Genomic DNA, 25,894 nt, shown 5'->3' with positions numbered 1-25,894 from the left:
TTTGGTTGTCGAGCTGCTCAGTTTGCTGCTTTATTTACTCGCAGCTAGATGGCGCATCGTTGTGTTAGGCTATATTAAAACTCTTTCGAACGGCGTTCCGCAAAGATTTAGCGTACGTAACATGCTAACGCTAACGCAAGTATTTTCCGCAATACTAAAACTCTCTATTGTTATACTTGAATTTGACTGGAGGGCACTTTCAAAGACTTCATCACTCGCATGGTTTACAGCGTTAGAAATTACCTAAACGTTCGAACCAGGGGCTCCCAGAAAGGTGTCGACCAGGTGAAAACCGCTTGGGAGGAGGCACTCAACAGCAGTGTCCTAAGATTATTTATACTGTGACGAAACGGCGGGAAGAAATGGATCTGCTCTTATGGAGAGTACCATAGTAAATACGATTAACCGCATTTGTGCTATGTGTAAATAAACTGTATTTTTTAAACGACGATCACCTATATTTAAATTTTGTTTCTGATTAAAACGGGGTGGTTATTTTTATGTTGATCGCCTATCGTAGCCCTCGGATGCTTTGGGACGTGAAACTCCGTCCTTAACAAATCAACTATTGAATAAAGTAAATGACTGAATACAAAAGCCTTCCTCTGCCGATGGTCGCAGGCGGCCAGCCACTTGAAGGAGCAGTGCGGCATCCGCGTGGAGCCCATCAAGCTGGAGGCCCTCTCGTGCGGCTTCGAGATGTGGCTGTCGAAGTTCAGCGACAGCAAGTGCGAGCCAGCGTCGCGCCTCTTCACCAACGCTGACGGCCGCCGTATCACCCCCTTTGTCGAGACACTACGGATCCTCTTCGGAAGGTGATTGATGGCGATAGCGATAATAATTATCATCACATAAACTTGGCGTAATGTTCAAGCTTGGTGGTTTCATCCCGCTCATTTTTGTGCGAAAGCGTTAAATGAGTGGGTGGGTGGGTGGGATAACTTTATTGTTAGGTCCTGCGGGCTACGGGGCGCAAAGCCCCATAGAGCGGGCTACTCCCACGTTGGGACCAGGAGTTTTAGCTCCCTGGCCGCTTCGTGGGCTCGCTCGACGGCCCAGAGCTGTTCCGCCAGGTCCGTGCTGCGTAGTGCTTCTTGTAGCCTGGCGGAGTCTTGATTCTTGTTTACGTGGGTCCGACCACACGGCCAGAACAAGTGATGTACGTCTAGTGTTCTAAGGCAATTTTCGCAATATGCTGTTGTGTATAGCTCAGGCATGTAGTTATGTAGTCTGTTCTGCGTGGGGTACGTGTTGGTTTGAAGCATTCTGAAGGTGATGGCATTCTGAAGGTGATGACCATCCCCACGAATTCTCGTGGGGATGGTCACGACCAGAATAGGTGGCGTCGCGGAGGGTTAGGTCTCGCCCGCTCCTGTGAGCCATCTCGTTGACATTGGGAGGGGCGTCCTCGATCTCTCCGAGGTGTGCCGGGAACCAGCGGATGGTGTGATGCTGCAGCGGTGCGGATGTATTGATTATATGTAGTGCTTGTCTTGCAACGGCGCCTTTCTGGAAGGCTTTGACGGCCGAGCGTGAATCGCTGTAGACGTGGGTGGTGGTCGGGTCTGTGAGTGCGAGTGCGATGGCGACCTGTTCTGCTGTCTCGGACTTGTGAGTCTTGACTATGAGAGCGTTTGTGACTTGACCTTGCTTATTGACAGTGATGGCAACGAAGGCCCGCCTGGACAGGCACTGTGCCGCGTCTACGAAACAGGCATGGATCTTCTTATCACGTATTTCGCGCAGAATGAACGATCCGCGTGCCAGCCTTCTGGGTTGATGGTGCGCGGGTTTCATGTTGCGCGGGAGTGGGCGAACCGTGTAGGAGTTAAGTGTGTCCGTCGGAACACTTTCATATAAAGACTCGATTGCTGTGGTGTCATGACCTAGCTTGGCTAGGATTTTTCTACCCTGTTTGGTTCCAGAGAGTCTTGTCAGGTGAGCCCGTTCTAGAGCTTCGGCGAGTTCTACAAGTGTGTTGTGTACCCCCAGTTGCAGCAGGAGCTCTGTCCCGGTGCTCTTGGGGATTCCCAGTGCTAGTTTGACTAGCTTCCTCAGTTGCGCATTGAGTTTGTCCTTCTCCGCTACCTTCCATTTGTGCATGGCCGCCTCTCGTAGGTGAAGTGGCATAGCGCGAAGACGTTTGTGAGCTTGAGGAGATTTTCTTCCTTAAGGCCGTGTTGTCTGTTTGCTACGCGTCGTATCAGATTCATGGCGTTATCCGACTTCGTGGCGATCTTCGCCACTGTCGCGGCGTTAGAGCCGTTGCTCTCAATGAGCATGCCGAGAACTCTGATTTTGCTGACGTGCGGAGTGGTTCCTCCGTGTTTTGTTCTGAGAGTAATGGCGTGTGTGTCTCTGATTTCGCTCTTTGACTTGGTACCGCTTCTCGATGGTTTATAGACGAGGAGCTCCGACTTAGCGGGCGAACATCGCAGACCCGTGGGAGCGAGGTATTCCTCGATGGTGTCGATCGCTTGCTGTAGAGCATTCTCAACTGATCCCAGGCTACCTCCGGGGATCCACAGCGTTACGTCATCTGCGTATATGGCGTATTTGACGTTCTCAATTTGATCCAGTCTCTTGCCTAGGCCGGCTAGCGCAAGGTTAAAAAGCGTCAGAGAGATGACAGAGCCTTGCGGGGTGCCCTTGCTGCCTAGTTTGTATTTCTGGGACTTGATTTCTCCTAGACGAAGGGTGGCCGTTCTGTCGCGCAGGAACGATTTTGTATAAGCGTAGAGTCTAGTGCCGAGGTCGATGTTAGAGATTGTATCGAGTATGTAGTCATGCGATAAATTATCGAAGGCCTTTTCGAGGTCTAGCCCTAGGATTACTCTCGCGTCTCTGGTGTCTGCGTCAATGATCTCATGTTTGAGGAGTTTCATGGCGTCTTGGGTGGACAGCCCGGGTCTCAAGCCGATCATTGTTGCGGGGTAGATATCTCTTTCTTCTAGATGTTTCGAGAGCCTGTTTAGGACCACGTGCTCGGCTACCTTGCCGACGCAAGACGTCAGCGAGATCGGTCTGAGGTTATTGATGTTGGGCGCCTTACCAGGCTTTGCGTTAAATGGACCATTGAGCGAAAAAAATCACAGCATATCCACGGGGTGAATGATGATGAGTGGGCGAAGCTCCGGAGGGAATCATCTGATCTCCCGCTTCAGGAGACGCTAGCACAAACGCGTTAGAAACGTGCAGTACTCTCTAGAAAGGGGGAGCGGCCACAGCGTCTTACACAGCCATTTACACATGCCGGAACGTGCACCGCGTTTGCCGACGCCATCACATGACTGCTGAGAGAGTATACCCCCCGTATTCATAAACGCTCCTCGACTTGAACTTGACTTGCCACCGCTTTGGGCAGCGCGTTCGAAACGCGTTGAAGGTAAGGCGGAGAGGCCACAGCGTCTTACACCAGCTTCTTACACGGGCCGTAACGCGCTAGCACAAACGCGTTAGAAACGCGCTAGAAACGCGGCCTTTCGTTAATGTTGGGTATTTATTGCCATCGTGGTGCGTGTGTCCATGTCCGCTTCGTGGCGTAGTGGGCTAACGCCGCGCGCTCGGAAGCGAGGGGTCCCTGGTTCGATTCCGCGCTACGGACACAACTACGGAATTTTTTTTCTCATTTTTCTCAGACTGGTTACACACTACTAGTACGACGACGGGGACGAACGGGTGCCTCTATAAGGAGCTTCGCCCCTAAAAGTCTCGCGTCCGCCGCCTGTAGCAGCGAAACGCCACCTAAATTCCCATTGGCTGCGACGCCACGTCAAGAGCGCGCCTCGACGGAGCAGAGCGGGTGAAGGGCTACAGCTGCTGGCAGCGCTAGCGCGCCAAGTGTTGCCCGACGGGAAAGGGCATCGCCGCAATGCCACGTCACCCTCGCTATCGCAAGCCTGTGTTATCCGCACGTTCCTTGTCCGCGCAAGCGCTCGCCTCCGTTCTAACTGCGCCTTAGTAAGGCCAAATGAAAACGCGCCAAGCGTCTCAACGCGCTCGCTTGCCCCCGAGGAGTTAACTCGAAGGACCGCTCAGCGGCGTTCAATTGGACGTTAATGCTTTCGCATTCACAACTCATAAGATATGCTTAGGTTTCCTCGGATTTTTCCGAAGCGATGCTTTCTTTGCATACATTTCTGCCACTTGGCGTGTCGTCGTTGTCGTCGTCGCCATGCTGGTCATTGTCGGGTGTCTCGCCGAAAAGAAGCTGTGGCTATCGGGGATGCGATCACACTAGCGAGGTTTCTCGGGACTTCGTAACAGACGCATAAGCTCGCTACCTTAGCATAGTGTCGGGAACAAATTTTGCCGTCTACTTCAACGCCGTCGGGTGCCGAATCGCATGAAATCTCATGAAGGTGATGCTAACAACAAGAACGATCGCTCGAGAATATCGTTCCTGAATAAAACTTACCTTCGCTCTGCGAGGTGCGTGACTGATGACCGTTACGGGATGCGCTCGTTGCCGAAATTCGCTGCGCGTTTCTTATCGTGACATGCACCAATTTGCCTTAGCCGGCTGATCAAAGCTTGGCTTACACCAGGGGTGCTATTTTGTAGCAATTCGATTACTTTCGCCGATGACTTTTGACGTCATCACCCGGCTGCCATTGGTCGAAAATGGCCGGGCCGCGCCCATGTTGACTGTCAATCACGCGACGTAAGGAGCCCGCGCAAACCCGCTACGTCAAAATGACGTTGACGTACTCATTATGCGCAGCAAAAGTCATAGTTTTTTAGCACCGCCGGGGGTAGGGTCGTTTCAGAACGCATAAAAAATGGCTGTCCCCTGCGGTGGCTTTTCGCCGTCGCTGACGCGGACTCGGAGAGCCACACGACGCGTTTGACATGCCGGATGACCATTTTCGACGGCATTTTCCTCTCTCGAAGGAAACGGTGCGGTTGTTGTGCGAGGAACTGGCGGGAGAACTAGAAGCGGAGCGAGCGACGGGACTGTCGGTGGAGCGGAAGGTGTTGCGCGCGCTGCTCTTCTTTGCCACCGGGAGCAAGCGTCCGTAGGGAGCGAGGAGACGATCCGGCGGGTGTCGCAGTCGACCGGGAGCGAGTGCGTGCGACGCGTGGCCGAGGTTGTCGTAAACGCAGGGGTCCGCAACAAGTGTGACCATTTTCCGAAGACGTCCGAAGAAAAGGCAGCCGTGAAGGAGGGTTTCCTTCGCCGCGGCGCTATTCCCGGCGTGATCGGATGCACGGACGGTGGCCGCATTGCCATTATCGCACCCAAGGGTGAGCGCAATACTGCGTTCATGTCTCGCATGGGCTACTACGCCGAAAACTGCATCTTCGTAAGTATGCATCATGTTCTCTAGCGCTGCTCATTCTTTAGACAGTTGTGTTGCACTTGTCAACGCGGACTTTATCCGTTCACATTTTCCGCAGATCTGCGACGCAGACGTGAGGATCCTGACCGTGTATCCCATGCGACCGGGGTGAGATCACGGTGAGATCAGCCATCACGTCTGGCGGACGAGATGGCTGCGCCGGCGGTTCCAGGAGGGGCGCATCGCGAACGCCGGTGTATACCTCATCGGTGAGACAGAGCATTTTTTGTCGCAATCACACTTCATTAGCGAAGAGAACGCCATGTTCGCCATCAACACAAACTTATAACTAAATAACATGCACCCGAATAAGTGCCTGCTTAAGTAGAAAAAATCAAACCAATTAGTGCTAGCACTGACAATTTTAAAAGTGTTAAGTTACAAGCATGCTACCAAGCAGTGGCGTAGCCAGAAATTTTGTTCGGGGGGGGGGGGGGGGGCTCAGGTTGCAGCGCGGCCTCCTCCTTATAGAAGTTGTCGAGGGATCAAATACATGAATAATAACTGCATTGCCAATGCCATTGTATATTAGATGCTGCAAACGAATTATTGAACGCTACGCACTGTCAAGTAAAATAAGTATTTTTTCACAAAAGAATATATTCCTATGTCCTAAAAACTCTGGCAGAAATAACTGATATCAATGCGGCCGCGTTTTTTTCGTCTATTTAATAAGGAAAGAAAATATCACACGGACATTAGAACTATATCAGTTCGAAACCAGCAAAGCAGTGTATACAGCTGATATGAAGAACGTAAAGGCCATGAAATGAATAAGTTCAGGACAAATATTTTGATGAATCTTCGTCATTCAAGAACCTTGTTTACATTTGTGCACATATGCAACGGCCAGGAAAAAACCTCAATGACGCTGTCCCTCGTTGCAATAGATTGCGCAGGAGCAGCTGTTACCGGTCGTGTACTGTAATAACACCGAGATTATACTCGCAACAGTGAGTACAAATAAAAAGTAGGAGAGAAAGAGAGAGAAGTGATAAGGGAAAGACAGGGAGGTTAACCATGCTGAGCCCGGTAGGCTACCCTGCACTGGGGAAGGGGGAGAAGGGATTGAAAAAGAAGGAAGAGAGAAGTTCACAGTTCACACGTTGCACATTTACAGTTAAGCGTTCATCGCTGAGTTTCGTCACAGGCGGTCATACAGGCTTGCGCACTTCAAAAAGCACAGCAGCACCTTTGTAGCCCTGCACATAGCAAACGCATGAGGCCACGCGCTCAGATCTTTTCCTCCGTAAAAGGCCTGTCGTCTAAGTGCCGCAAAGCCGTCCGAAGAGCAATCCTCTCATCTTCGTATCTGTGGCAGTCACATAAAAGTAAGAGTTCTGCAAGATATACATTAGAAATGCGAAGATACAACTCGCTAAATGGAAAAAAGAGTCGCTGGAAACAAAGTTCACTGCTTGTATACACAACACCTCGCAACAAGTTATTTAAATATACGTCTAAGTCTCCAATAAATGTACGTATTTAAGCAAACGTCACTGTATATTATGCGTCAAACGAGACAAATAAACACGTTGCGGAGTCAAAGATAGTAAACTGCGCACGGAAAGACAGATGATCTAGGCAAGAACAAAACTATGATCGCAGAAATCGTGATATGTACTCGGCCCATGCGGCGGTCGCGACAGCACCATACAGGTAGAATAATAGAGGAATAATGCAGAAATCAGTACGAAAATGTGTAATTTAACTGCCTGCACAGCGGCAACAATTACTCTGCACCCAAAATAAAGGAGGCTTTTGCTTCGTTTCAAAAAAGAAATAAAAGCAGGTAGCTAAAAAGGAAAGAAAAGGACAAACGAAAGCCACAGATGATGCGGCAAGTTACTACCAAATATCCGAGTGTGTTTTTGGCAAACGCCGCGTACGTGGGCCGGGCTTTCAATGAGCAAGGTCGGTCAAAATTGGTTATTGATGTCGTCGTAATTTCCGCATTCGCATGATAAGCTTGATCATGATGCTAACTGCTAGAATAAACGGCTAAAATTTCTGCGGTTTTAAAAGCTAACGAACAGTGATACGTCTTCATAATTACGAGCTTATGGACGTGAAGGAACAAAGCTTTTTACTTGCATTAATTTTTGCTGCTTCGCTATCTAAAGGATGAACTTCTCTCGGCGGGGAAGTTGAGCGAAGCGGTCAATGACTTCGGACACGTTGATGCCGACGTCTCTGTGGGTGTATAGAAGCACCAGTCTAACCGTGCGTTCCACAGACATTGTAGAGCGCAAGTAGCTTTTTAGTAAACTCTTGTTAAAAAATATTCTCTCTGCGCTGGCAGTGGTCACTGGAAGGGTGACTAGAATCTGGAACAGTTTGTACACATTTACATAGAACCTGCAGTCGCAAAGGGATAGGGCATCTATTCCGCTGTCAAAACCTAAAACACTCCTTCGATGTCGTTGGCATCCTTGTTTAGGTACCTTGCACAAACAGTACGCTGTTCGATTCCAGCGATGTCCGTTGTTTCGTCAGGAAGTATGGAGAAGCAGCCTGCTTTTGCAACTAGGCTTTCTTTGATAATTTCGCCACAAATTTCTATAATTTGGTTTTGTGCATCTGGGCTTAAATACGAGGCATTACTGGGGCAACTTTCCAAATGGTTCTTCAGATATGTATCTCCACAATCAGCTCGCATGCGAAGAAGCGCTCTGAAAATACCTGTGTTTTCAGGGGGCCTATGCTTAAATCCATAGGGCCACTGTATCTGTGGCCAACGAGAGCCAGATCTTGTAGCCCGCAAAAAGAATTTCCTCAATAAGAGGCCATTTCCTTTCTCATGTTTTCTCAAATTTTACTTTGCCTGCGCTGGTCCAGCTGATCGATCACATTGGGCACGCGTCCTGAAAATATTTGGCGAAAATTATCAGCTGCTAGCTCACAGTCACGGTAATATTTAGTATTTTCGTGTGTGTGGAAGATTGCGAGCGCGTGCTTTCATTTCTGGAACGGCTTGGACACCAGGGCTCCAGTGCACGCATGTTGGTCCAAGTTTATAACAGCATTAACCCCATAAAGTTCCAGAATTGAAAATCTTTTAAAGCACGCCTTTGGACATGTCAGTGCACCTTTCGCGTCAAAAGTTTATGAGAACGTTACACCCATACAGTTTCGGAGTTGACATCCATGCGCTCCGTAGATTCCGCGGCCGCTGCGAGATGCCGCAACGCGCCCGCTCGCTATCGAAAAGCCGTTGAAAGTTTGTGCTCGGATGGGGCTCCTTGCGTTACGTGACCCCAGGTGCCACGAAATCCACCCCAGGTGCCACAAAATCCAGCCCGAGTTCGTAATGTTCGTGCCGAAATGTCTTTCGAGCGTGAAAAAGACATTGTAGACCGAATGCAGAATGATTGAACATAGCTCGCCTACACGAACATGTCGCAGCCTATGACACTAGGACACCTGAACAACGGGACATTCCGCACTCAAAAAGGAATTATGGTCAACAAATGCTTCGACATACACTTCGGACTTTACTCAATAACCTCGCCTTACGAGAAATAGACCTCCTGTCCTTATGCAGCCTGCACAACTACTTTCAGTCAAACTAATCCTTGTTGTTTAATGAGTTTGTTCATATGCAATACTGTATGACTTTCCACCCCTTTATTTGCTTTAGTTTATGCTGCACTGAATATAGTGCTATGTTATGTTTTTTCCCCCTATTTTTCTTCCTGTTTTCATTTAATAAGACTTTCTTTATGTAATCTATATTGCTCATGTATAAATACAATATTTCCTTGTTAATGCGGACTACTTGTTTTTCTAATTGTTAAAGTGTATTACTACCTGTCTCGTATATACTTTTTTTTTTGTAAATTGACACCTTCCCATCTGTTTACTCACATGTGAGCACCCGACGCCCTCTGTTGCCTTTGATGAGTTTTTGGGCTGGTCAAGTTGCCTGCGTGCACCTTTTATCCAGAACCCCACCATGCAATTCTTTTCATGGGAAGTAAATTATTATTATTATTATTATTATTATTATTATTATTATTATTATATTATTATTATTATTATTATTATTATTCCCGGCGTCGGTGGTAGTTTTGGTCGGCGGTGCATGCCGGCACGAAAAAAAATTCGGGGGGGGGGGGGGGCTGAAGCCCCATCAGCCCCCCCCCCCCCCCCCCCCCCTGGCTACGCGCCTGCTACCAAGTACCTGCCAGGAGCAGAAGAAAGCAACACATATTAGCGCTACTACTTTATCATTGGTAGCACCAGTAAGTGTTGATTTCTTCATCTTCAGGGGGGCACCGAGTAGTACGCTTGTAATTTGGTTAACAGTTTGTGTCGGGGTGGACATGCCCAACTCGTGCTCTTACTTGGGACTCACGACAGTGTGAGGTCTGCTACGTCTGAACCCTACCTTTGTTGAATGATGCTGTAACTTTCCTCAGTTGTCAACTTGCCTTTCGTCAGAGCAGTACTCAGTGCACCATTTCTATTTTCATACAGGTGACAGCGGCCACCCCTTGGATCCGTGGCTCCTGACCCCGGTTCCCGGCCATCCTCCTATGCAAACAGCCGAGGGGGAGTACAACACAGCACATGCCACCTTGCGTTCCGTAGTGGAGAGGTGTAATGGGCTCTTGATGAGCCGTTTCCGCTGTCTGCAGCGGTACCGCACCCTCCTCTACTAGCCAGAACGTGCGGCCAACATTGTCGCTGCATGTGCTGTGTTGCACACACAACCTTCGGCTGTCGGAGGGCGATAAAGACGACGACGAAAGTGATGACGACAGCAGCACCAGCAGTAGTAGCGAGCTCGCTAACAACGGCGACCCCATACCACATCGTGTGCCCCGAAACAGCGGGTCTCGATTGAATTATCTGAGAGGACGGGCTATCCGAGACAGTGTAATCGGCATGCTCGACACAACCCGTGCGCAGCACATGCATTACTTGAGGAGTGTGTGGCTGCATTTGCAACGTCAACAGCATTGTGAGCATCGCTAGGTACATACACGCTGTTGTAGTATCAGCAAGATGTGGTGGTCGAACAGATACGAAATAATTACATTGTGCATTTAATGCTGTGAAATTGCTGCCAAAACATTTTCCAGAATTCAGTTGTAGTTGATGTCTACGTAATGCAAAGCATTAACGATTTGTAGAGAAATGTAAAAGTTGTGTAGTGGAGGGTTATGTAGACCTTACATTTATAATAAGTAAAACAGACTATATAGTGGTAACATATAAGATTTAAAGCAAACTAAAATTAAGTGGCTTCTAAAAGCGTGTTTGACATTTGCTTGCTGCTGCTGTCGTCATGTAGATGCCCTGTGTGCCATGGATGTAGCGTGCAGTTTTGTTTTGTAGCCTTTTTTTCTTACTGGTATCCCTGACAGTTCTCCGCTCCCCTTATGTAATGAAGGACATTAGCGTTCGTCTCCACGCTTTCTACTCGGGCAGTGAAGCTCACAAAAGCCCAAATGCACATCACACCTTCTGCTCCATCGAATGTGCTGTTACACGCATACCTAGGTCCTGCACCCTTTTCTCTGGCAAGAACCGCAAAATTTCCTGAGAAGGCTGTCAACTGGTCATCCAACATGTCAAGCGGTGTGGCTACCGTGAAGTGTGTTCACGTAGATTTCAGCGAAGTGCCCTCACTTGTAAATAGTAGAGTTAATAACTGAAATGTTACACAGTAATATTTTTATGGTGCAAGCTAACACTGGAAATGTAGCAGTGACATGTAAATAAAAACATTAAACAAAACTGCAACTTTCTTTATTCTTCAACCTACAGCCCTTTTTTAAAGTAAAACATGTTTATGCACACATCACATGCAATAGCAATTACATTAAAGAACCGTGATAATCATCAGGCTGCAGTAGTAGAGACATGCAGCATATATCACATCACCTTGTATAAATATCACATCCCCTTGCACTTGCATCTAAAATATCACAAGTGACGGCACGCATTGTTTCATAAAACTACTGTGCAAACCATAGTTACACAGAAATAGCACCCAGTGTAAACTGTACCAGAAAAGAATGTACAGGTGCATAAATTATCACGCACCAACAGAACCATATTTATCAGAGCCAGATGTCTAAGCACTTCACCACATGTGAAAGGAACATGCTGTCGTGGAGTTAAAGAAAAAGACAATGTCATACTTTGATAGCCACAAATATACAAATGAAATTAAGGAGTATAAGCAAGGGATTCTCATCACATTTTTGCGTGTGTGTGTTCATAGATTGCTTTCAATGCTATATTAAGGTCCGAATTCTCCCGCCTCTCAAGAAGTGATCGCCACTATTTGGTGAGAGGATGAAATTGTGGCGTGGCCTCATGCGCACATTGACATGACAGCAATCAGGCGCCTGGGAATTTAAATGCCACAGTCAGAATGCTCGCACCACCAGGCTTACTGGCACTTGTGCAGGTGAGCCTGATGGCGCGGACAAGCCTATTGCTGCAGTATCAATTCAAGCATGAAATCATGCTGCCTGCTATGCTATTTGTGGTTGCATTAAAGGGTGACATAAGCAATTGTTTGTTGCAAACCAGCAATAGTCTGACTTCATATCATCATTGCTACATCAGTGAATTTTTTAAGCGATTAAAAAATGTGTTGAAAAATTCCTTGCCTATGCTTCTTTACATTTAATGAGGGGCCTGAAATGGGTGAGGGGCTTGGCTTGCACCATGAGCAAGTGCAGCCAGCAACAGCTGCAGGAGGTGTTGATTCGTCCCCTGAGACCGCCGCTCCACCTTGAGGCACTGCTGCTGTATGTCCCACAGGCTGCACACTTCCTCTGTCAGCTGCCGCAGGCCAGCCATATGTGCCTTATGGTGCTGTTTGCAAGAAAATAAATTAAAATTTACTTACAGAAGCTCGGCAACAAGGCCTTGGTATGTTGTATTGGTCTGCATTCGCAGGCTTTGGAGTTACTGCAATAATGCCATTGTAACTCTATATTGAGACACCGAAAATATATTTGTGGCACATAAAAATGCATTACATGGCTACTTGAACTTGACTTTTTTCTTTTAGCCACATAAGTGCCTAGACATTGCCAGTTATATCCTGCAAATGTGTACAAGAAATGATCATCACAGTACTACATGTAAATTTGTAAATGTACATCACAGCACTACGGTTGTTTACGGATCGATACAATTAATACAGAGGTCAGCACATGCTGGCCCAACGACTGCGCCAGCGGCTTGCGTTTACCGCTGTTCATTTAGAAGGGCTCTACCTCTTCCCCCAGCTCGTTCTTTCGAGCAGCACTCATACGTGGCGAGAACTTAGTAGAAGCAGGTATGGATACTGCTCGATAAAGTGAAACAGAATAGCGGCCTGTTCCTACGACACGCGTGGACGTTTCGCCGACATTTTGAAGCCTTTCTAAAAATGAGAATTTCAGCCCGACCGCATCACAGTAAGGCAAAAATTTTGTCTAAACTTATCGCCTGCATAAAACACTCACTTCGATTTGATTACTCTGTTTTACCTTTTTACACCATTAATGTAAAAGAACTTAACGTCGCTACTCACATTTACCGTTCTAGCAGCTTCTTTCTCGGAGCGGAACCGTCAGTGCAGGGGCGCCTGACCGAGGAAGGGTTGCCGTCGCTGCGATCACTTTGACGAAGCTATTGTTCTGTCGTGGCGGTGTCTTGACAGTTCTCGATACATTATGTTCTGCACTGCTATGAATAATTATTGTTGGCTCTTCCTAAAAAAAAAGGATCACACGTCATTCAATACATGCAGCGAAAACCACACAACAATGCAAGCACTACACGAGAATATTTACTCACCTCTTTCTTCTATCTCACGTTTCCCGGAAGCCACGTCTGAATTTCTTCTCAGACGAAAGTACACAGTCGTGGGCCGAAATCACTTGTGGAACATTACGGACTAGCGTAAACGCACGGTGATGCGACAGTCAGCTGCTCGGCTCCAACAGAGACCGCCATTTTGCATGCGCTCAACGACATGGATTGGATGTACATTCGACATATATGTGGCTACGGCTTCAAAAATAGGAGCACTTGCGTTAAATTTTCTTTATGCAACGGCCGCTTTCACGTTGCAAGGTTGCAAAACAAATTTGCTTTACAAAGGATGGACGTGCGCTTTTATTAAATGTCTTCTCACAAAACAAATTTGCTATACAGGCCCCGGAAAAAGAGAAGAGACCACGAAAGACATATCCGCCCTAAAGTCCCTAGATATATATTTTTGCTTTCTAAAGAAAAGAGCAGAAAATCTAGGGAGTTTAATCCGCCCAACGGAGGGAGCTGTTGATTGGACTATTCAAAAAACGTCGTGCTACGTTTACACCATTTGCAGAAGCGGTGACGTCGCGCGAAAAGGAATTGTGACTTTCAAAGTCATAGCTACAAAATAGCACCCCAACTTCCACAGTGCTTGTAACGCGCGCAATTTTTAACCGTGTATAAATGTTATTAAATCTCCGAATACTTTCACAAACGAAGCTAAATTTGTCAATATACGTAGTAGAAAACTCGCTTTATTGCGTATTATCCATTATTTTGCACAGCTAATATTCCAGCCGTTTCTTACTAGTCTCCACCGCGCAATTTCAATTGCTTTTTTTTTTTCTACTATCCTTGATATCGATGGCCTCGAATGAGCGTTAATGCGTGTACTGTGTGGGCAACGTTTTCCTGTAGCATCTACTCTCCGCTTGACGAGGCGCTGCTAAGCACGAGGTCGCGGGATCAAATCTCAGCCGTGGCAGCCTCATATGGGGGCGAAATGCAAAAACGCCCGTGTTCCGTGCATTGAGGGCACGTTAAAGATCTACAGGTGGTCAAAGTTATTCCAGAGTGCACTACGGCGTGCCTTATAATCATATCGTGGTTTTGGCACCTAAAACCCCAGAATTATTTTTTCCACTTGACGACAGCACGTGTTTAGATGGTAATATCAAGTAACCTAGTGACAGAAATCACTAATAATACAAAAAAAATCCCCACAGGCTAGCTATAGTGCAATTCGATCGTTATGACAACGCGCACATGAATACAGCCAATAATAAACACGAGAAATTATAATGATCAAATTATCAACTATGGCAACATTTCTACGAAAAACTAAAATGGATGTCGTAATACAGTTATCGTTAGGTATAAAATAGAGCAATCGAATCATGGCTTTAGAAGCGTTGTTTCATTGTAAAATCAGCCTCCAAATGAGACATATAATTGAGATTAGCAACTGGAACAGAAAGGATTTTATGTAATTGGGGATGGTTCCCTCAAAGCGTGCGCCACAAAATTTGTAGAAATGCGTTGTAAATGGCTGCCGTTATGTGCTTTCTGACCCAAGCGGGTATTTCTACCATCAAACGGTTATCGAAATGTAGAGCTTGCGTTAAAAAAATTAACCTCGGCGTTGTTCCGTAATAGAGCCCTCAAAGAATGTTCAAACACACTTTAAGGTTTCAACTGACGTTTAAGTATAGCGCGTGCGCAGTGACCATGCCAGCGCTGCAAGCTAAACGCTATGTGACCTCTACATTTAACCACTAAGATTCGCGAGTGCACTTTTGTAAGCAATAATGTTTTGTGGACCACACACATCGATATTTTGTTGTTTCAGGCGTTCGAAAGCTGCGAATCTAGAAACCGTGTCGTATAGGAATGTTGTGATCGCAGAAATGATTGCTCTCGTGTGATTTATTTTCCCATTTCTGTTATCTATTATAGTGAGTTCGGACGATTTGCAGCACATGTACTTCTTCTTTCTGGGGTTTACGTGCCAAAACCTGTTCTGATTATTAGCCACGCCATAGTGGAGGGCTCCGGAATAATTTTGACCACCTTGGTTTTTTTTTAACGTGCACTACAAAGCAAGCACACGGGCGTTATCGCATTTCGCCTCAATCGAAATGCGGCCGCCGTGACCGGGATTCGATCCTGCGACCTCGTGCTCAGCAGCGCAACGCCTTAGCTAACCGAGCCACCGCAGCGGGTGCAGCACATACAGATTTGACAGGTGGCTGATTTTGAAATAAAATGAGGAATACGCAACTTCAAGCTTTGCTAATCCATTGCAATAAGCGCTGTTGCAGCGTCAGAGAAAGCGAAAAATAATGCCACGCTGAAGGCTGCGAATGGAAAGTTTTTTGCAAGTTGCTTTCAGACGGTTGGCTGACCTCAATTCTCTGCGTGTTTAGCATGCAGGGACTCTGCTAAAGGAATGTTCATTACCTTGAGCACGTTATCTTGAACTCCAAACGGACGGCTGGATCGCCAGCAAAAGGCTCTCAAAAGCTGAAATAGAGCACGTCAAGCACAAGTTGTTAAAGTTCCAACTTTATGAACTCATTCTGTCTATCACACAGTGGACATGATTAGAAGTTTAGATTTGGTTATGTCAACGCTTCGAAACTGTCAGGGGCAACACATACAAGGCACACAGCGTTGGGCGAGACGCCTCGTCCTTGTCTTGTTTTCGCACGGTTGTTCAAAACAGGGACAAACGTCAAGCAAGTTCATACGCTACCACGGTGTAAGAAATATTTCTTACATTGTGTACGCTACTATTAAAGCTCGCCGTCACAGCTTCGTACGCCTTGAGTGAAACAAGTGTACTTTTACGAAAACTTTCGTCCACTATCTCATTCGCAGATCAGTGCACACGTTTCCGGCCGTCTTGGTCACCATAATCGAACGCATGATGCCGAAGCCCGACTCCGGCTACGTGCTCCACTACCTGGCCATGGCGAGGGACTTCAGGGAGCGCCTTCTCTCCACCCTGGGCGAGGACGGCGTACTCATTTGCCCCGCGGCGCTGGGACCGGCACCGTTCCACAACGAGCACGCCATGCGGCCGGGACACGTGTCGCTCACGGCACCGGCAAACGTGGCTGGCATGCCCAGCACGGCCGTCCCGACGGGAATGACTTCGGACGGCCGGCCAGTCGGGATGCAAGTGGTCGCGGCGCCCTACATGGACAGGCTGTGCCTCGCGGTAGCGGCCGAACTCGAGAAGGCGTTCGGAGGCTGGCAGGCGCCTTTCGAGCTTGCCTGCCGGAATGCAAAATTGTAGAGGAGATTGCAGCAAATCGACCGGCAGCTGCCCCTTCTGCCATCGAGATGGTGGGCCCGTAGGCTCACCATCTCACTTACTGTGTACTTGCCCAGCTGCAAAATATATCAGACGTTGTCATGCCGTCAAAGCCAAAGCAAGCATGCAAGAAGAAGACGGCCTACAGACGTGACTGAACGGGACTTTGTATCACACGTTCCTCTCTTACATCTGAAAGGCCGGTTTGGACTCCCTTCTGTGAAGAGATAAGCTTGGCGATATTTTATCCCATACCCTCGCAGGCATTGAGGCTATCCCCATCAATAAAGTCGCTTTCTTTTACTACTACTAGAGGAGTCGATCATCGATACACCTTGTGCTTCTAAGCCGCGGCATGCAAGGCTGAAAATTGGTTCAGTTTCCTACTCTCTAAACATGGTGACGATTGCAAAAGTGCACATTTAATATTTCAATGGTGCCCATTTCTCTTCACTTTAAATGATGGCAATCCCATGTTTTGGTTGTCTTTGGTAAAGTCTGAAGCTACAGGACTCGATATGTTATGAAATGTCATAGGGTAAATATGATATAAACGTTTGCGCCAGGCTTGATGCTCGATGCATGCTAAAACACGACACTGGCGCCATAGTTTCGTATATTCTTAACCTCTTTAAATGTTACTCCACTCTGCGCGAACTTTAGGGCCGGCAAAACTATTTAAATCATCTAAACTTGGGCGGTAGATACCAGCGTTTAGTGAAACAAAGGCCGGTTACCTAAATATAAGAAGGTGCACCCTTGCGCAAGCTACCGTGTTTAATACGCAGACTGGCGAGTGCCAGTCTATGAACAGCGGAAGCTGAAAACGGCGATTGGCCCAGGAGGCTATCGGGGCAAGGTAAGTAGGACGAGTAGTAATACTTTCTTTGGACTCGAATAGTACCAGCAGAATTTGTCGTAATTGCGATAAGTCCAGCAATAAAGTTCACCATTGGACGCAGCACATTATAGACGACCATCTGTTTTGCATACACGTAAATTGATTCCAATGCCTCCGGAGTTTCGTGACGACATGCTTTGAAACCTTTATATTTGATTCTTGGCTCCATATTTGGCACTGATAGCTTATGATGGACAGTGTCAAGTTAGCACTAACGCTTGAATGCTACTCAGAACATCACTAGAACGTCAATACGGAAACCACCTGTTTTAAACGCCGCGATCCTGAGCTTTGCGACTGTGTCGTGGACGAAGTGACGTAGAGTGCTCAGCAATTCAAACGTGATAATTGGTTCACATGATGGCCGGTGCTTTTGGCGCAACCAGTGAGCGCTGGGTGATCGATGGGGCAAGTGCATTTACAATGCGTGAGAAATTCCCTCGCTTGCATTTTGTACATACCACATTGCATGAGCTCGGTACCCCCAGCGCCCACATGTGGAACAAAAGGCGCTGGACGTCACGCGAGCCCAATATCGTGCTTGACACGCTGAGAATTATAACTAACTGGCTTTTGTACACAACAGGGTACATTGAGCAGTTTGAGAGAGAGAGAGCTTATCTTAAAGAAGATGGAGATGTTAGCCCTGCTATCAGTGAGGTCATGGAAATGACATGAACACGATGCGAAAATAAATAAAAATAATAATAATAAACTAGGACTAAACAAATAAATCAAGCCAGCACGACAAACACCAAAACTGCTTATAAGTCCTGTATGGTGTAAGTAGCAGCAGGGCCTCTGTGACCCGTATTGCGAATCGACTTCTGGCTCTGTGTTTGGGCATGTATAGCGCCACATACTGGGTTTGCTTTATTGACCGCAAAATTATTTGCACCCGAGCTATCAATTGAATTGTTGTCTCGAGCTTTGCGAATAAGCTGGAAAGTACGCAGACAACCAGCAAGTCCACGTTGGAAACGTATGCGTCAATTCTGTGCCTACAGTGCCTGATACTTCACTGAAAAGACTCCCTTTATCTTGTGATGTTTTTATCGGGGTCCTGCACCGTTGGACATGAATAACGCGAGCAGACGCAGCTCTGCTTCAGATTATTTGAGACAGTATTGACTGAGCCGCTCATTTGACCCGCCCAACCATGCGTGCCATGTGATGGATTAATTGTGAAGTTCCGGTTCTTGCCTGTGAAGATGAAAAAAAAAATCTTCTCCCGTTATATATTGACTGTTTTTAATGCTCGCTATTTATGCATACTGCAAAAGATTAGAGGAAGTGCCATGTACTGTCGTTTGACAACACGTGCTGTCAGTTGTGGATGTGTCGACGAAAAGCGTAGACAGCAGTTGTCGGTTGAAGTGTCTCGGTCGCCAAATAGGCTGCAGATTGCAAAATGATCGGCACGTACATCAACCTCAGCCGGCCGATTTAGACACGCACTTGAACATAGTGTTAGAAGCACACAGGGCGTTTCAGCGAACACTATAATTTTTTATATAAGCTGCAAGCAAGAAAGCTGCAAGAAAGCTGCAAGCCTAGATCTTGCAGCTTTCTTAGCCCATCTGTGTATGAACAAACTATCAGCGGAGTAGTTTGTTTTATTCTAAAGCGATTCTTTCTTTGCTTCTTTGTTTGACTTTTCCACTGCCGCTACTGCTGTCGCTGTCGTGCACGCCACCTCGGGAGGTGATTCAAAGCATGCATATACATTGCAGGAGGGCGGCAGTGAGGATTGACGACGCAAGGAACTCGTTTGGACCTTTCCATCGCGTCGTAAGTGCACTATGCCCTCTGAAACTCCCTGGCCGTCGCCACAATACCTCCTTGACAGCTGTAATTATCCGTGAACCCTTGCAAAATCATTGCAGTAACTGCATCGCTTACCTTTATACTAAAGCGCAACCGACAGAAGTTGACACGAAGGTATATTCGCTCCTTCTCAACAAAATCTGGTCGTCTGCTTAGTTCTCAGTTAACAACCGCGAACATCGCACATGAATATTCGATCAAGAAGAACAGACACGCATGTGGCTTTTTTTTTTTGCGACGCACATTTCACTGCGTTACGTAAAATGCACCCGGCGCCGTAGCAGCCACCGCGAAGAAAACAGCGCCCGTAGTGCTTTCTGCGCTAGCGCAGTGCTCCTTCAACTGTTTTTCGCACCTTGTGAAGCTCTAGGCGACATGCAATGTCTAACCAAGAACAGGCAGGCTCAATATTCTCTAATTTCACCCTCTCGTCCGTGTAGCAAGCATTCAAACAGCTTCAGCAAAATTATCAGTTTCAAGGCGAAGGTATCCGCTTGAGCGACGCAAGCGCCGGCACTGCCATCTCTTGTGTACTTCACTCCTTACTCGCAACGCGAGAGGAAACTTCAAGGCGCCGCCTTGCGTACATTTCTTTTTATAAATTAAAAAGCCACCGTTGTCATACGCTTTGATGACGCGAACAGTCATTAATATTGATTACGATACAAACGCAGTAGTGAAACGTGCAAAAAGTCGCAGACAGTTTGCTACTTTCAACCAATATTATTTGAAATAAACATGTTTTTAATAAAAATGATGGTTCAAAACACAAATGCCAGCACCATCCGAGAGCGATGCAAATGCTATGAGTACGCGCTGTGAACAAAGATTTTCATGGCCCCAAATGACAGGGAAAATGCGGCGATACGCATGCCTCTCGACTGCCATTGCATATGGCTGCTCATTACCATAATTCGCGCGGCTCGTCGCACCACAAATTATGGCGGAAGATCTCTGCAATGGTGGCCCAGCGCAACGTCACGCAACGTCAAATTGACGTTTACGAAACAGCCCTTCCTGTGACGCTCTTCACGGGATATTCCTTCAGCCAATTAGCAATCTGACATGCAGGCTATCTTGGAACGCCACCACACATTCTTGAAATTGCAGATGCATTGCACGGGCTTCTGCACGCTACTGTCCACTTTCTTTTTAAAGCGCTAAAGTCGCAATATAGGTGCCAAGGACCACAAAAAAGTATTAGTCGATAAAATTTGCAGCTCCACGTCGCGTTTCGTCGTTCTGATGAAAACGCAAAATCGCATTTTGCAAACCTTCCGTTTCCCGGCACAAATTTCAAAACACGTGACCTCTGGACAGCCACTGAGACAGCCAAGATGGCGGATAATAGCGGCCATGCAGCCGCCATGCGTGTGCAGAATAGAGCCTCAGAATAGAGCCTATAATTTGTGGTGCGACGAGCCGCACGAATTATGGTAATGAGCGGCCATATGCAATGGCAGTCGAAAGGCTTGCGTATCACCGCATTTTCCTTGTCATTTCAGGCCATGAAAAGCGTTTGTTCACAACGCGTGCTCATAGCATTTGTATCGCTCTCGGGTGGTGCTGGCATTTCTGTTTTGAACCATCATATTTATTAAAAACACGTTTATTTGAAATAATGTTCGTTGAAACTAGCAAACTTAGTGCGACTTTTTGCACTTTTCGCTACTGCGTTTGTATTGTAATCAATATTAATGTCTTTTCGCGTCATCAAGGCTATGACAACGGCGACATTTTAATTTATAACAATAAATGCACGCAAGGTGGGCGTCTTGAAGTTTCCTCTCGCGGGGCGAGTAAGCAGCGAAGTGAACAAGAGATGGCAGTGCCGGCGCTTGCGTCGCGCAAGCGGATACCTGTGGCGCGCGCAACGCTATCGATGATATTCGGCCGCGCTTCTCAGCCAGACGAGTCGGGCTGAGTCACTTGCGTTTCACGAGATAGCGATAACGCTGCCAAGAGCGTGCGCTCATCATCACGGGTAGGTCGTGATGACTCATTCCGTTTCCAGACGACAGGCATCCTAGCTAATCAAGCAGATGATGCGCATGCAGACGACGGAAGCGAGAAACGATTTTGATGGAATAATCATACTCTTTGAGCTAGCTGCTTTATTTTTACTGGGGAGGAAAACTGCTTTCCTTTATCAAGAACGCTAGGGTGAATGCCTACCTTACAGTTTCTTAGGCGAAACGTCAAATTTGCGTCACGTTACGAAAGCAAAACGGGGCCATCGACGCCATTTTGTAAGCGTCACGCCTACGTCACGCCTCTGACGAAAATGGCGGAATGTCCAGAATAGAGCCTCAGGAAGCTGCACAGTTTCGTATTCATAAAATGCGTCCATTGGGGACGTATTGGATGCATCATTTTCAACAACTAGTGTTCTGCTCCACGAGATGCAGTCGCGCTTCAATCGCACCACCACAATTGATGTCGCTGCTCATTGGCTTGGAACAGCATTTCAACCTCACCTTTCGCGACCATGTGAATTGACCTTGGTTACACGGTTACACCACCACCGCCCGTACTTCGGCCGGCCGCATGCTGCTGACTGCACTGTCATTAGACAGTTTCAGTTGGGTGTCCGCAACCACCCATGTACGCAGCGCAGCGCTCGAGGTCGTGCGTACGTAGCGAAGCGCGGGCACTCAAAACGGCAATAGTTGGCCGGACGCAAAGTTGAGGAGTGCATTGCTGACTTGCACGTAGTGTGCTAGTCAGGGCCGCCATAAGCCAGCTTCTGAACTGTGCAGCCAATATGAGCCACCACGAAGTCAAACCACAAGCAAGTCAAGCCACAATTGCCTATCTGGCACAAAAATCTCGCAGAGTCACGCGTTTCGAGAATGGCAATGTAATCCGGGCACTCCGGGTGCGACTGTTGTCACAACAAATCCGCGCAAGGGCGCGGCCTCACCTCGATGACGTATCACCATTTCTTTTTTCCCCTTCCTCTCTGTTTGGCGGCGTTAGAATGGAGAACACGCTGGGCTGGTGGTGACTAGCACAACTGTGGCTGCTGTTAAGGGATCGATGGTGTTCCTAAATAAACGCATCACTGTTTGATGATCCAAATGTAATCTCACTATCAGGGAGGGAGCCGTCTACCTGACTGGAGCAGTATTTTTTTATTTGGGGTGATGCTACGCTGCGCTCCGCAATACCCCAACGACCGCCGCTGCGCGTCGGTGCCCGGCACCGGCGGCTTCCGCCGCGGCACCGGCAAAACAGAGAGACAAAAAAGAAGAAAATGGTGATACCACGCAAAAATCTTATTTGCCAAGGCGGGAATGGAACCCGCGTACCCCCGGTTTCAAAGCGAGCATCGTAACAACTAGGCCACACAGCCACACTTCCAGCGTATGCATTCGTGCGTTTAACCATATGATTGCGTTCGAGCGTCGTTACGCTCATCGAGGTGAGGCCCCGCCCCTGCGCAGACTTATTGTGAAAACAGTCGCACCCATGCAATTCAGGCCGGAGCCACATCGAAAACCGCGCTCTCAAGGACACATGAGAGGGCGTCCCGCAGAGCCCGCAGCAGAGGCTACACAGCTTTTGAAAAAACTGTGGGCGCACGCAAGAGATCCTGCGTGCTCCTGCGTATACTGCGTACGTGACGTGCACTGTCGCCTCCGCGGGTTTCCTGCTTACACAGAGCTGTTGCGGACGCCCAACAAAAATGTCTATTGCATAAGCACCTGTAGCACCTGCTGCGTTCGAGGCGAGTTTTTCACCCTCGCCAGAAACCGCCGTGGTTCCTGCGCGCGGCCAGTTTTGCATTTTGTAGCGTTAGCTACACTGGCCTAGCCAAGCCCGTTTCGCGCGGCACATGAAGAGCCGTGCTGCGCATATGCGCAAGGGTCAGTGATGTCACACGGCTTGCGCACCGGAGCCACCGGAGCCGGCACCTCTCGCGCACTCCGCCGCGCGCGACTCACCGCCGCCGGTCTGCGCATTCCAAAGGAGTGACGTCGTAGCCATGGTAGACGCACTGGCGCCGGCGCGCGCTCGCTGTGCAGTCGTCGTCTGACATTGCGCTGGAGGCGCTGCGCTTCTGACTGGCGTTTGCCAGTGTGGTATAGCCATGGAGAAGGAGAGCGCAAATGCTGCTCAACAGCGCAGAAGAACGGAGAAGCTTGACTCATCGGGATCCCGAAGTAGTTGCCTGGCAATTAGCGGTTGAGCGTAGGAGACAACCAGGAAAGCTAAGAATAATCAGCTGAACCTTTGCTAACGCTACGTATATCCTGGCATAGCCGAGCTAAGCCACTGCAACTTTTTTTCCTATGCCCTTAAGAGGAAGCTTTAGCTAGGGGCCTCTTATCGAAATACATGGGAAAAGAGAAATTGTTTTTCTCGACAAACACTGCACCAAATTTGATGAGGTTTGTTGCATTTGAAAAAATATAAATCTAGTTCGCTGTTGTATACAATTTTTTTTGAGGCCATCAATTTTTAAATTGTAATTGACTAAAATCACAAATTTTCAGAAAACGAAACTATATAGGTTACAACTCTAACTCAGCCATGAAATATTTTATCCCAATCTGTAAATTTCATCTAACAGTACATATAAAGCGGACAAAATTGTATGTTATACATGGCTTTCAAAACACACCACTAATTTGGGAGTAGCACTTTTGCAAAACCCCCGTAAAGAATGTAGCAAAGTCAGCTAAGATTAGGTTCACATCTCAAATTTGTCCGCTTTGAATGCGCTAATGGATGCAGTTTCCGGAACTGCGATATCCATTCTAGCTGCAGAGCTACAAATTTGTGAACATTGTGGTTCCAGTTTTTTAAATTTACCAATTTTTCAAAAATTGAATAAAACCATTGAGGCCCTATATGGAAATTACGCTTCCAAGTCACCAGAAGTTAACTTTCTCTCTCAAATGCAACAAATTTTATTAAAATCTGCCCAATATTTATCACAGAAAAGTGTTTCTGCGTTTTACATGTATTCGAATAGGCGGCATCGGAGTTGGTCCCGAGCTAAACTTCCTCTACATACTACCATTAACAACATCTAGGTGGTGTTAATATTCCTAGTAGGTGTGCCGTCACCGCAGCGCTTGAAACTTTATCGCAACTCTGCGAAGCATATACAGATGCCCTATTCAAGGGGACTCACAGCGGCATTTGGTTTCGATTATGGAAAATACAGGTTTTCCGGCTCAAAGTGATCCAACGCCAGTCGATTTAGTCCCAGTGCCAGTGACTTTAATCCAAGCAGAACGTCCTTTAATAACCTTCAAATTACGAGGCAAACAATATTCTTTGAAAATGTTGGAGGTTTTAAAAGCTTTGTTAAAAAGAAAAAAAAAGCAAGATGGAAAAACAAATACTTGGCTTACTACCTTCTTGCGCCGCTGACGAAGTCAGTGCCTCACGTCGAGACATGACATAGCGCATGAACGACTTTTTGTGCTCGTGTGCCTTCCAATACGCAATACCAGGCGCTTGCTTCGTCAGGGCGCGAGACATTCAGTTTTTGCTCGCGTTCGCAGATCCCGTAAAATCTTATCCCTATCATCATAATTATCATCATCATCATCATCATCAGCCTGTATTTTATGTCCACTGCAGGACGAAGGCCTCTCCCTGCGATCTCCAATTACCCCTGCCTTGCACTAGCGTATTCCAACTTGCGCCTGCAAATTTCCTAACTTCATCATCCCACCTGGTTTTCTGCCATCCTTGACTGCGCTTCCCTTCTCTTGGTATTCATTCTGTAACCCTAATGGTCCATCGGTTATCCATCCTACGCATTACATGGCCGCCCAGCTCCATTTCTTCCGCTTAATGTCAACTAGAATATCGGCTATCCCCGTTTGTTCTCTGATCCACACCGCTCTCTTCCTGTCTCTTAACATTAGTACTAAGATTTTTCGTTCCATCGCTCTTTGTGCGGCCTTAACTTGTTCTCGAGCTTCTTTGTTAACCTCCAAGTTTCTGCCCCATATGTTAGCACCGGTAGAATGCAATGATTGTACACTTTTCTTTTCAGCGACAGTGGTAAGCTCCCAGTCAGGATTTGGCAATGCCTGTCGTATGCACTCCAACCCAATTTTATTCTTCTGTAAATTTACTTCTCGTGATCAGGGTCCCCGTGAGTAATTGACCTTGATAAACGTACTCCTTTACAGACTCTAGGGGCTGACTGGTGATCCTCAATTCTTGTTCCCTTGCAAGGCTTACGAACATCATCTTTGTCTTTTGCATATTAATCTTTAACCCCAATTTTACCCCTTTTCGGTCAAGGTCCTCAATCATTTGTTGTAATTCGTCCCCATTGTTGGCTGAATAGGACACTGTCATCTCCAAACCGAAGGTTGCTGAGATATTCGCCGTTGATCCTCACTCCTAAGCTGAATGGCTTAAGTCTAATGGCTTGAATACTTCTAAGCATGCAGTGAATTGAATTGGAGAGATTGTGTCCCCTTGCCTGACCCCTTTCTTGATAGGTAACTGTCTACTTTTCTTTTCTTTCCTTTTCAACTTTTTTTCTTTTCTACTTTTCTTTCTACCCCACCGTTTTTACTGAACCGCGTGAACCGGCAACAGAAGCTGCCGAAACGAAAACAGAAATAGAGCTTAGCGCTGGAATGATGTATGAACACGGCAGTCATGACTTAACGCAATCCTCCCAGAGCCTACATTGCCTAAAGAAAGACAGCCTTTGAGATAGCCTACATATCTTGTAGCAGCAATGAGCATTGGGTT

At 47.3% G+C, this 25,894-nt stretch overlaps 1 protein-coding gene across 2 annotated transcripts in view; it reads left to right on the top strand.

Annotated features, from left to right (window-relative positions):
• Positions 1-16,467, top strand: part of LOC119445645 (fatty-acid amide hydrolase 2-like) — a 95,984-nt gene extending 79,517 nt beyond the window's left edge. For both annotated transcript variants that reach the window (XM_049663483.1, XM_049663484.1), the window contains 2 exons: positions 622-815; positions 15,993-16,467. In XM_049663483.1, the coding sequence (XP_049519440.1) occupies positions 622-815; positions 15,993-16,413 (615 nt within the window). In that variant the 3' untranslated portion in view covers positions 16,414-16,467. The remainder of the gene's footprint in view (positions 1-621; positions 816-15,992) is intronic.
• Positions 16,468-25,894: the final 9,427 nt, after the last annotated feature.

This window comes from Dermacentor silvarum, chromosome 3 (genome assembly GCF_013339745.2).
Source record: "Dermacentor silvarum isolate Dsil-2018 chromosome 3, BIME_Dsil_1.4, whole genome shotgun sequence".
In the NCBI taxonomy this organism is placed as follows: Eukaryota; Metazoa; Arthropoda; class Arachnida; order Ixodida; family Ixodidae; genus Dermacentor; species Dermacentor silvarum.
This window is presented reverse-complemented; position numbering and strand designations above follow the sequence as displayed.